General features: G+C 38.6%; 1 protein-coding gene across 1 annotated transcript in view; it reads left to right on the top strand.

Annotated features, from left to right (window-relative positions):
- LOC140713804 (lysophosphatidylcholine acyltransferase 1-like) overlaps window positions 1-12,445 on the top strand; it is a 115,526-nt gene that overhangs the window by 84,462 nt on the left and 18,619 nt on the right. Inside the window, exons 10-12 of the mRNA XM_073024354.1 lie at window positions 1,129-1,254; window positions 6,510-6,663; window positions 8,965-9,063. Coding sequence (XP_072880455.1) covers window positions 1,129-1,254; window positions 6,510-6,663; window positions 8,965-9,063 — 379 coding nt within the window. The remainder of the gene's footprint in view (window positions 1-1,128; window positions 1,255-6,509; window positions 6,664-8,964; window positions 9,064-12,445) is intronic.

Genomic DNA, 12,445 nt, shown 5'->3' with positions numbered 1-12,445 from the left:
AATACTTCCAGAAATTCCCTTTATATACAAAGTTATATTTCCTCTGCAAATCCACATACAACATAAAAATCCCATTCTCATAGAGATCACCTCCTGTATTTACACCTTTAATCTTCCATTCTTTCCAGTACACCATTCTTTTCTCTTCAGGCATTATTGAATTTGTACCTCATAATGCCTCTTCCTCAGCACTCCAGATATATTCCTGTGTTCTCTCGCAGTCATAAGAGTGCTTCTGACTTGTAGCCTAAAATGTGTAATAATTATTCATCAGTGAGAACTGATGCACACTTTTGAATTTCAAAGGGATTTTTCCCCCAAGAAAAATTAAATACATTGTTAATATTATAAACCAGCTGCTTACTTTATGAAGTAGGAGAGGTGTGTCAGTGGGTATGAGGGAAGAACAATCCAGGAACAGAAAAAATGGCTGGAAAAAAAAATCAGACTGCTGTTCCACACCACCAAGTTTATCCATTTGTCAATGCTGTCAAAAATAACAAGTGTTTCTGAATATCTGTAAAATCAAAACTATTGGAAAAATATAAGAAACTAATCAAAATATTTTCTAAGACGTGATACACAGCAATACTCAGCATGTTTTAAACATGCTGGCACTTCCATGTATTACTACTGGCATATATACAGCAAAATGAAGGCTCTTTAGTCATCTGTGCAGATTCACTTCAAGCTCAATTTTTGTGTTCTGGATAAAACCTGTGGCATTAGCATAAATTCATAAAATTAGATGTTTGTGTGTTACTTTGTTATCAGTCATGAGGCTTAGTGTTAGAGCAATTGTAACCCAATCTCTTAAGAAACCAATTAACATTCTTCATGGCATGGCCGAAGTAAGAACTCCAGCAACAAAACCTAATTTTCTCGTATTGCTAAGTTTAAGTTCTCTAATCTGTTGATGCACTGGCTGATAAAATTAAGTAGCATTTTTTAAAATGCTGTGTTTCAATTACCTATAACTTTAGTGCTGCTTGATGGATGGAATCAAGGAATAACGTTGCTAACTTATAATTGATTTGTTCTAGTTGTGTATTTACAAAATGTTCCTTATTCAAGCCCAACATTTTGTAACATGCATTTCTCTTTTGCTTTTAAATCTGTTCCTTTTAGAGCTCTTGGTGTTCCTGTGACTGACTATACATTTGAAGACTGTCAGATTGTAATGTCCGATAGCCAGTTGAAGCTTCCTCTGGATACTTGTCTTCTAGAATTTGCAAAGCTGGTCAGAAAACTCAAGTAGGTTATTTTGAAAAGCAAGGCAAAGTACTTCACCCCCCCCCCCCACCCCCCACATTTTTATGTTACATTTTTAGCTGCTTTCTTTCTGCCTTGTAATGACAACCATTCTAAAAGAGGGAAATAAGGAAAAAATAAAAGTTTTTTTCTTTGGCCATATTTTTTGTCTTAAATTAGTACATTAAATATTAGTTCACTGATGCAAACTATGTAGTACATCATTGTGGAGTACTTGTATTAAAATGCCATCTGTGATAATGTAGCAATTAATGTTTTATTAGAATGTATCAGGCATGTATTATACTTTATGATAGATTTAAAATCATACTTAATAGCTTCTGAATAATTAAACACTTGGGAATGATAACAAGGTTTGGTAGAAGGTTGAATATTAGGAACTTACAAAGATATTGTTATAAATTAGTTTTCAGTACTTTGCTTTATTCATCCTCTATGACGTGAATGTTGCTGTCAAGACTATTACTATTACTGATGACCCTTAAGGTAGATTCAAGATTTAGATCTACTAACAGCAAAGGAATGGTATATATATTTTCCAGTCAGAATGGTGTGTGACTTGAAGAGGAAATTACAAGTGCTGGTGTTCACTGTGCCTGGTGCGTTTGTCGCCTTTGTGATAGAGATCACAGGCAAGTTGAGTGGGTGATGCCTGGCTGAGTAACTGCGGTATGATTTGTAGATGTTATGCTCCATAGCCAGTGTGCTTGTGATGGAGGTAATGTGTTGGGTGATGAATGGTGCTGATTTAGTCTCTTTTATCCAAATCGTCAAGCTTTCTGAGAATGTTTAGATCTGTACTCACCTAGGCAAATAGAAAGTATTATAGTTTCCTCCTGACATGCAGCTTGTAGATGGTTGAAAGGCTTTGGGGTGTCAGGAGGATAGCCACTACTGTAAACCTCTGAGTTCCTGGTGTAGCCACAATACAGTGTGGAGGAACAGAGATCTTGGGGTTCAAGTGCATTGATCCCTCAAAATTGCCGCACAGATTGATAGGTGATTAAGAAGGCATATGGTGTGTTGGTTGGAGGTTTGAGTTCCAGAGCTGTGAAGTAATACTCAGTAAAACTCTAGTTAGACCACACTTGGAGTATTCATTATAGGAAGGTCATGTACAGAGAAGATTTATCAGGACGTTACTTTGTGAAGGAGATTGAGAGCTGACTTGATTGAGATGCTTAAGAAAAGGGAAATAGATTTGAGTAGACGGACAGATCCTTTTTCCCAGGGTAACAATGCCTAATATGGGAGGCGATGCTTGTAAGGTGAATGGAGAAGAGTTTAAGGGAGATGTCAAAGGTAGGGTTTTTACATAGAGTGGCAAGTGCATGGAACACACTGCTGGGGTGGTGGAGGCAAATACATGAGGGGCATTTAGGAGGATCTTGGGAACATGGATGAAAGAAAAATGGAGGGCTATGTGGGAGGGAAGGGTTAGATAGATCTTAGAGTAGGTTGCAAGGTCAGCACAACATCATGGGCCAATGGGCCTGTACTGTCCTATGTTCTAATGTATGTATGGCCAGTCAGTTTAACTTCTAATCACATCCTCCTCAAAAGATTTTGATAGGGGATTTGATGTGGTAATATTATTGAATGTCAAGTGTGGATGATTTGCTGGAGGCAGTTATTACCTGGCTCTTTGTGGTACGAATGCTATTTGTTGTGTCTGTGCGCAACTACATGTATATTAAATAAAAGCATGCATGCAGTAGGTGTCTCTAATTGGTGTATTCGCATTGCAGTGAGAGAGAACAATGTGCATGCGTAGACAACAGCGCATGTGCAGACAACACATCAATGCATAGTGCTGGGTGGGGTCATTACTCTAAAAGAAATAGATCCACACATAACACTTCCTTCCCCTTTAGATTAGTGCAACTTAAAATGGTATATGTACAAAATAGTCAACTTCCCTTTTATAAATCCAGATTCCAAATAAACATGATTAACAGTCCATAATTAACAGTTTTAAAGGCTCAGTCTTTGGGTGGCTCTCTGTTTCTTTAAAGTTCTTTCTGGACCTGTAGAGTGGCATCAGGTTTGTCAGGTGTCTTGTGAATGATAACGTTCTCGTCAAGCCTCCGGACCTGTGGAGTGGCATCAGGTTTGGTAGATGTCTAAGACAAAGTTCTCAGTTTTGGGCGTCATGTTGCTGTCAGTGACATGATCATCACTGAGAGCTAAGTCTAGTGACTTGAATGTGTCCATCTTGTTGGATGCAGCTGACTCAGGTGTGTTCTTCAGTTGAGTATCCAGTATCTGATCCATATGATGTCTTCATGTTTGTTCACCAACATCCACTGTGTGCATCAGTGGTCCAGTTCTTGTAGCTATCCTACCCAATGTCCACTTCTTGGTAATCGTGCAGTAGGATTTCCTGTCCAATCTTGATGCTCCTTGCTGCTTCACTTGGCAACTGGCTGAACTGTTCACTTCTCTCCGTAGATCTGGCTTCAGGAGGTCTATGTGAGATCTCAGATTCCTGTTCATGAACAGCATTGCAGGTGTTTGATTTGTCGTCACATGAACAGAGTTCTGATGCACCTAAAGGAAGTTGTCCACCTTGTGCTGCAGAGAAATGACCTCCTTGTCTGTTGACTTCATTGTTATAACCTTTGGCCACTTCAAATGAGCATCCACAGCAATGAGAAACATGGAGTTTATGAATGGTCCAGCAAAGTCAATATGTACTCTTTGCCATGGTGAAGATGTCCACTCCCATGGTTGTAACGGTGCCTGTAGGGGTGCATTTTGAACTTTTTGGCATCCCGAACAGCTTTTGCCCAAGTCTTTAATCTATTTGTTTATTGCTGGCCACCACACGAAGCTCCGGGCAAGACTCTTCATCTTGTCTGTACCCAGGTGTCCGCTGTGCAAGTTTTCTAACACTCTGGTGCGCAGTTTAGCGGGATCATAACACAAGATCCGTGCATCAGCATTCTTTTACATACTGACAGTTGGTCCAGTCTCACTGAGAACTCTAGAAACCTATGATTACCATGAGCTGGCCATCCTTGCATCGTGATTTCATAGACTTTTGACAATGTCGGATCATTCCATGTTTCCTTTTTGTATTTCAGAATTTGTTACTGGCAACTGGTCCACCAGTGCGGTGGACAACACTTCTGCTGGGTCACTTTTCTTCTTCAGTTGTCAACAGTAGAAGACTTGACAAGCCATCAGCGTTGCTGTTTTTTTGGTACCCTTGAACTCTATATCATTAGAGTGGGCTCCCAGCAATAGTGGCCAACATTGTAACCAGGCAGCTGTCTTCACTGGAATTCCCATTCTGGGATTGAAAATGGACACAAGGGGCTGGTGATCTGCTATTTACGTAAACTTTTGTCCATAGAACTACTTTATTCCCCATACTAGGCTAAGGGCATCTCGGTCGATCTGTGCATAGTTACATTCTGCACTCGTCAGTGATCTTAATGCAAACGCAATCTGCCATTCAGATTCATCTTTCATAATGTGTGACAAAACGGGATGCATCATATGCCAGTTTAATGGGCAGCGATGGGGTTATAATGGGTGAGCAGTTCATCTGATGTTATTAGCTGCTTTGTTTCCTTGAATGGTTTTTCCATATCTTTCTGACCATTCCCACTTTGTTCCTGTCTGTAACAGTGCGTTCAATGGATGCAGCACTGCAGAGTATTTTAGAGAAACTGGTGGTGATGGTAGATTACAAGGCCCACGTATCACCTGAGGTGTGACACATTTTCTGGTTTGGGTCCCTGTAGCACTGCTTCAGTCTTCTCTTGTGACTTAAGCAAGCCCAGCTTATCAATGACATGTCCGCAATTTGAGATTTCATTCTTGAAAACCTCACATTTTGCTCTCTGTCTGCACGCAGACCATACTTACTCAGTCTGGTAAGCACTTTATTAAGATTCTGGAGGTACTCTTCATCAGTCACGCTGATGCCACAAAGTAACTTTGTGTTACTGGGATGTCGTGGATCACTTGGTCCATTGCTCTTTGCCAAATTGCTCTAACTGTAAGTGACTGGAATAATCATACCATTTTCAGTGATATGTTCCTTCAAGTTGGTTCACCTCTTGACTTGAAATAAACCATTGCTGTGTCTAAATCCTGGAACTGTGAACCCAACAATTTTGTTGGAGTGTGTTTGCCAGCAATTAAAGATAATGGATCCCCTCCTTGAGGGCAGTTGTGGAGAATAATAAACACAGTCCTCGTCAATGACCACCCACACCCACAAAAGTGATCAACTATCTAATTTTGTCTTTTATGAAGATTGATTTAAGAACCAAGTGAATTAGAGCAAAGCTTCAAAACTGAAAGATAAAGACTCAAGTCTCTGAAATATTATTCTCTTTATCTTCAACTTCCAAAGTAGCAACATCAGTTTTGCTGACCAGTCTGACTGAAATGGGCAGAGCCGATTATTTCAGTCATTTATTACAAACAGCCTTTGTTAGTGATATGATCAGCTCCAAATTATGAAACACCACACACAGATGTGCCAAGTCATATCTTTCGCTTCATTGTCTGCATTAGCACAGGGAATGCACAGTCCTTACCCTTTGTAATAACCAGAGAAGCCCACACAAAATGCTGGAGGAACACAGCAGGTCAAGCAGCATATACAAAAATGAATAAACAATCAACTTTTTCTGCCAGGTTCACCTGAAGTTACACCTATCACCTTCTAGCTTGTCCTCCTTGCCCTCCCCCACATTTTTATTCTGGCATCATCTCCCTTCCTTTCCAATCCTGATACAGGGTTTTGGCTTGAAACATGGATTCAAGCTATGAAACATTCGTTTTCATAGATGCTGCCTAACTTGCTGAGTTCCTCCAACATTGTGTGTGTGTGTTGCTCTGGATTTCAACATCTGCAGAATCTCATATTTTTGAAATTTCTTCTTCTGAAATTTCAGTATTGAATTCATGAATACAAATTACTCATTGCTTCACATCGGTACACATGATAGGAGACATTTAATGAATACTCAATACAGAGAATGTACCTTCATGGACACTTTTTTACTTCAGAAAAATGAAATTCTGTATTGTTTCACACGCAAGAGATACACAAATTAAAACACACACGGTTTGGCCACATCAGTGTATTTATAGGTAGATTGATTTCCAATTACTTAAGCAGCAAATACTAGCATCTTAAATATTTACTGCATTTCATCTTATAATTTTGGGATTAACACTGGTGACTGATTTGTATCTGTGTTCATTTTGTCCAGTTTAAAGCCGAGTCAAGTTGAAAAGGAACTGGATGAACTTGCAGAAAGTGCCAAAAAAGAGAGAGGAAAACATATAACTCTGAAGATATTTGCTGATTATTTGAAGCTGCCAATTAATGATGCATTAACAGATATCTTTGCACTTTTTGACGAGGTAAATTACTGTCAGTAAGTGTGGCATTCTGAAGCTTGTTATATTTATGAGCTAATATTACTGTATGAGGCTGATTGTATATTTCAATGATACTGCATTTCAGTTCAAAATTTATAACTTATTCGTATGAACTACACGTACCTGTCCATGGTGAAATAAGCAGAAGGCATATTAAACAAATCATTATAACTTGCCTTGTTATCCAATTTTTGACTTAAATGCTCTTTGCAAACATTCCATTTGAAGAACTCATTGCACTTGTGAAGAGTGGCAGTAAGAAACAGCAGTAGTTGAGCTCATGCTAAAGCATTGTAGCATTGGCTTCAAAACTGCTCCTTTGTTTTATTTTCCTCTGAAATGCAATTTCACGTGCATCTTGTAACCCGTAGCTGTGTTTTTGACACTTGGAAATGTACCAAGCTAATGGCGAGAAAATGAGGAAGGGATTCTGATCTGACATTAATATCCCTACCATGTAATGGCCTATCTTCTTACCGAAAGAATACCCATGCATCTTCAACTCCTCTTTTTACATCTGCCTTCTCCGCAAACATCCCACTATAAAGGAGCAGAAATAAGCATGTGAAAATTGTTCATGTTTGGAGAAGTCTCAGTAATGTCACTTACATTGTCCTAAAGGCAGCTGAACCTGTAGATTTCATACTACAGTGGAATCCCATTTATGATTTGTACGTTTTGGCCCCAATTAGGCGAAGTTTAATGGAAACTGTTTAAAAAAAAAGTATAAAGTCAAACTACCACTTAACTGAGTAACAACTTAAAATATTTAAATGAAATACAGACAAATTAGAACACTACCAATACTACCGCAGTAGTATAAAATTGTGTATTAGTTCCTAATGGTTCTTAATAGTTATCAATGGAGGAATTTATCCAGTGTACGCTGCTGTGTCCTTGTGTAGATAATGGACTGCCTTCATTGCCCTCCTGCATGAAATGATGTCATAATCTATTTGGCAAGGGCCTCAAATTTTTTTAAAGTCAAAATAGAAACACAAAATGATCAAAAACCACTGCTTTTTCAATTGGTATCCGTCAGTCTAAATGGATAACATAACACAAGCACGCTCAGCTAACTGTTCACTCAAGTGCCACACAAGTGCATGTGAGTGGCACTAGTAAGAAACTGCCCAAATCTCCTAATCCCAATTAAGTGGCATAATGTCACAAATAAATGAAAGGAATCCCAGCTATTTACTCAATTAGTTTTTGTTCTTTAAGAGTTGTCCCAAATAAGTGGCTGTCCCAATTAACCAAAATCCACTGGATTTGGATTTTATTGTTTGAGAGAGGTCCTTTAATTGAGTTTTTAGCAACACTCATAAAATATTTGAGGAACTAAGAAAGTCTGGCATCATCTATGGAAGGGAATAAACAGTTGACATTCCTGACTGAGACCCTTCATCAGAACTGAAAAGGAAGGGGGAAGAAGGCAGAATAAGGTGGTGAGGGGAGTGGAAGTAGGAGGTTAGAGAATGCACAGCACATTGAACCTTGAAGTGGATGGGCTACAGCAGCAAAAGGTTATGAACATGCATGCAGTGACCACTAAATTAAGTACAGGTACTTAATAAAGTGGCCAGTGAGTGCATGTTCTACCCAAAGTTTTGAGTGCATTTTAATACTTGCTTGAACCCTAGGTACTTCCCTTTTTTTTCCTGTACATTTGTACTCTAAGCCATCCTCTTGCATTTCCTGGATGAGGTTTACAGATTGTTTAAATTTCTCTCGAGCTGTGTCATAGCCTACTCCTCTGAACTCTGGTATTGCCATACCATTATGAAATTGTTTAATGAGTACGGAGATGGACCGTTATTTACATTCCAGAAGTGGTCAGAAATACAGAGATTAGAAACTACTTGAATACACTGGCCACGAGCTGATTTATATATTTTAAAAAAGACTACGGATATCAGATATTTTAACTAGGCATGTTAGAGCCTTGTTAAAATAAAACAAGTTATAGATGTTAGTGTTCAATGTATTAAAGTATTTTTAATGAATATTGGCAATTATGTTGTTTCTGGGTGTGTCTGTGATGACTCTTTGTAAGCTACGAGTTTGTATGGCATAGCTCAGCCTCTACCTCCATTTATTGTTAAATACCTTCATAGTTCATTATTTCTTCAGAAGAAAAAAATACCTTTGATTTTTAAATAACGTAACAATGGAATGAAGTACATTATATTTGTCATTCTCTCCCCACACCCACCCCCCCCCCAGATATCGCCGATTTTTTTTCATGTTGCAGATTACTAATTGGTTATTTATTTTTTCCAGAGTAAAGATGGAACAATTGATTTCAGAGAGTACGTGATTGCCTTGTCTGTAGTATCAAGACCACCTAACACTCTTGAAACTATTAAGCTGGCATTTAAGGTAAATACTAATTATGTCGTGAGCATTCAGTAATCACATTTGTATTGTATAAATGGAAAAACAACCACCAGGTTCCTTTTAGATTTACCTGGAACATGATTTAACGAAGTTGACTAAAACTGCAGCTCTTTCTTTCAGTCCACTTTGGGGGAATTTTGTATCTTGTGAAATGCTGGAATGAAATTGTGAATTATTCTATTGATTACCTTTCACAATTGACCTGTCTGTGGTTGCAACAGAGGAAGAGGCATCGTGTTGAACTTTGGCTTCCCTGTGTTTCTCCTTGAAACATTCACGCTCATTCAGAGTCAAAGCTAACTTACATTTTGTTGAGTTACATTAACTACCGTAGATTCCGGACTACAGAGTGCACCTGATTAAAAGCCGCTGGCTCTAATTTTAGAAATAAAATCAATTTTTTACTTGTACAGGCCGCACCGGATTTTCGGCTGCAGGTGTCCCACGTTGTAATATGAGATATTTACACAGAAAGATATTACACGTGAGGATTTTTTAACTTTTAATTAAATCCATATGGTAACAAAAACAAATACATATTGCAAATGCTTTTTTTCGAACCGTGCCCGTAACGCGGCTACTTTTAAATATACGTTGCGTATACTTCTTTACTGAACAACATTCCAATATCTCCTAACGACTGGTAAAAAATATATATACTGCAGCCTACCAGGAAAAGTTATTGATCGCCTTTAACTTAAAAGCAGCGTTTTCGCTCCGCCGCTCCCCCCCCCCCCCCGCCGTCCCGTTTATCGCAAACGGCATTTAAAAGCAGCGTTTCGCTCGGGTCTAATGCCCCCTCCTTCCCGTTTATCGCAAACCGGTATCCCACAAGACGCGGCGAAACCGGGTGTGACGTCATAGCATCCCGCGATGTAGTACAGAAAACAAATATAGTTAAAACTCTTCTAACTTTAACTAGAAAATGAATTACTAAGCGAAAATATTATAAACTAAATAACTGCCATAAAGGCAGCACAATGCTTTTCTTCGAGTGTTTTCCATGTTGATGAGGGTGAGTACAAATGACTGATTTACAATAATTTAATTGTGAAAGTGCGCTTGATTTATCGTACAATTTCATTGGACCTCTGTGAACTACTCATCAATTTTATTGGTCTACTGTTACGAGGCAAAATGTTTTCGGCGGCATGAAAAAAAATAATACATTAGCCGCTCCGTATTAAAGGCCGCAGAGTTCAAAGCTGTTCAAAATGTGGGAAAAAAGTAGCGGCTTAAAATCCGGAATCTACGGTACTTTTGGTGATACATGTTTACATGTTAGAAATATTTCCTGTAAAACTACCTTTCCCATCAGTCTGAGAGACTGGCTCGTCATCCTTCACTATTAGCTAACTGGGGATGGGGCTTTAAATAACTAGTAGTAGCCACGGCCTTTCATTTCATGTTTTTTTGGGGTTTCCCCCCCATACAGAAGAACCCTGACTACGTTCTTATAAAAATACTCCTTCAAGTTTCATTCACTGGAAGTGTTATGATCATTTGTATTTCTTTCAAATGTTGCTGTTTACATGTCCAATTCAACAATTTATAATAACCTGATTTTCTGTGACTTTCTGTATAAGCACTGGCTTGATCAACAAACACATGAGGAATGTATTTACAGTTGCAAGGAAAAATTTGTGAACCCTTTTCCTGCAAACCTGGTTTTCTGCATTAATTATTCAAAGTGTGGTCTGATCTTCATCTAAGTCACAATAATAGACAAACGCAATCTGCCTAAACTAATAACACACAAACAAGTGTACTGCTTCTCGTCATCACTGAGTACACCATTTAGATAATCACAGTCTAAGGTTCAAAAAAGCTGTTTGGAGTCAGATGTTCCAATCAATGAATTGAGATTGGAGGTGTGGGTTCTAGAGGTGCCCGGCCCTATATATTAAGAAAAAGACACACAAAGTCAGGTTACTGACGGAGCTTGCAGTTCTCAAGAAAGATCTGTTTATGTGCACCAAGCCTCAATCAAAACAACTTTCAGAGGACCTTAGAAGAAGAATTGTAGAGATGCATGAAGCTGGAAAAGGCCACAAAAGTATTTCTAAAGACCTGAGTGTTCATCAGTCTACAGTAAGAGAAATTGTCTCCAAATTCTCCCTACTGTTGGTAGGGATACTGTTGGTACTCTCCCTAGGAGTGAGTGTCCTGCAAAGATCACACCAGGAACACAATGTGCAATGGTGAATGAGGTGAAAAAGAATGAAGGGTAACAGCAGAAGACCTGCAAAAATCTCCAGAACTTGCTGAAGTCTCCGTTCATGTGTCCACTATATGAAAAGCACTGAACAAGAATGATGTTCGTGGAAGGACACCATGGATGAAACCACTGCTCTCCAAAAAATCATTGCTGCACATCTCAGGTTTATAAAGACCACCTGGATGTTCTACAATATTCTGTGGACAGGTAACACAAAAGTTGATCTTTTTGGCAGAAATGAACAGTGCTATCTTTAGAGGAAAAAGGGCACTGCACACCAACAACAAAGCCTCATAACAACTCTGAAGCATAGTGGAAAGAGCATCATGGTTTGGGGCTGCTTTGCTGCCCTAGGGCCTGGTCAGCTTTCAATCGCTGAGGGAACAATAAATTCAGAATTGTATCAAGACATTTTCAGAAGCATATCAGAGTTGCGGTCCGTCACCTGAAGCTTAAAAGAAGTTGGATGATGCAACAAGATAATGTTGAGATTAGCTCAAAAGTAAATCAACAACAGTGGTTTAAGAAGAAGAAAATTCATGTTTGGAAATTACGAAGTCAGAGCCCAGATCTTAACCCAATTGAAATATTGTGGCATGACCTGAAGAGGGCTGTTCATGCAAGGTTCCCAGAAATATTGATGATCTGAAACAGTTTTGCATGGAAGAATGGTCTAAAATTCTTCCAAGCCGATATGCAGAATTGATCAACAGTTACCAGTAAAGTTTGGTTGAGTTATTGCTGTATGGGGGGGGGGGGGATGTGGAGAGGAGGGGGTCACACCAGTTACTGAAAGCAAAGGTTCACATAATTTTTCCAACAAGTCTATGTAATATTAGATCATTTTTTTCTCAATAAATAAATGAACAAGAATAACGTTTTTTTTCTGTTATTTATTTAATTTTGTTCTCTTTTATCTAGTTTTAGGGCCTGCGTGAAAATCTGATTGCATTTTAGGTCATTTTTATGCAGAAATAGAGAAAATTCTAAAGAGTTCACAAGCTTTCTAGCACCACTGTAAATTACTACCCTAAGGAGACTATTTATAATATGCCTAGCTTGAGCCAATTGTAATTCCAGTCTATAGAAATTTTTAATTAAGTAGTCATTATACTTTGGGCTTGTATCCAATGGTTATGAATTTCC

Source organism: Hemitrygon akajei, chromosome 20 (genome assembly GCF_048418815.1).
Source record: "Hemitrygon akajei chromosome 20, sHemAka1.3, whole genome shotgun sequence".
Lineage (NCBI taxonomy): Eukaryota > Metazoa > Chordata > Chondrichthyes > Myliobatiformes > Dasyatidae > Hemitrygon > Hemitrygon akajei.
The sequence above is the reverse complement of the archived record's forward strand: the minus strand, read 5'-3'. Positions and strand labels throughout refer to the sequence as shown.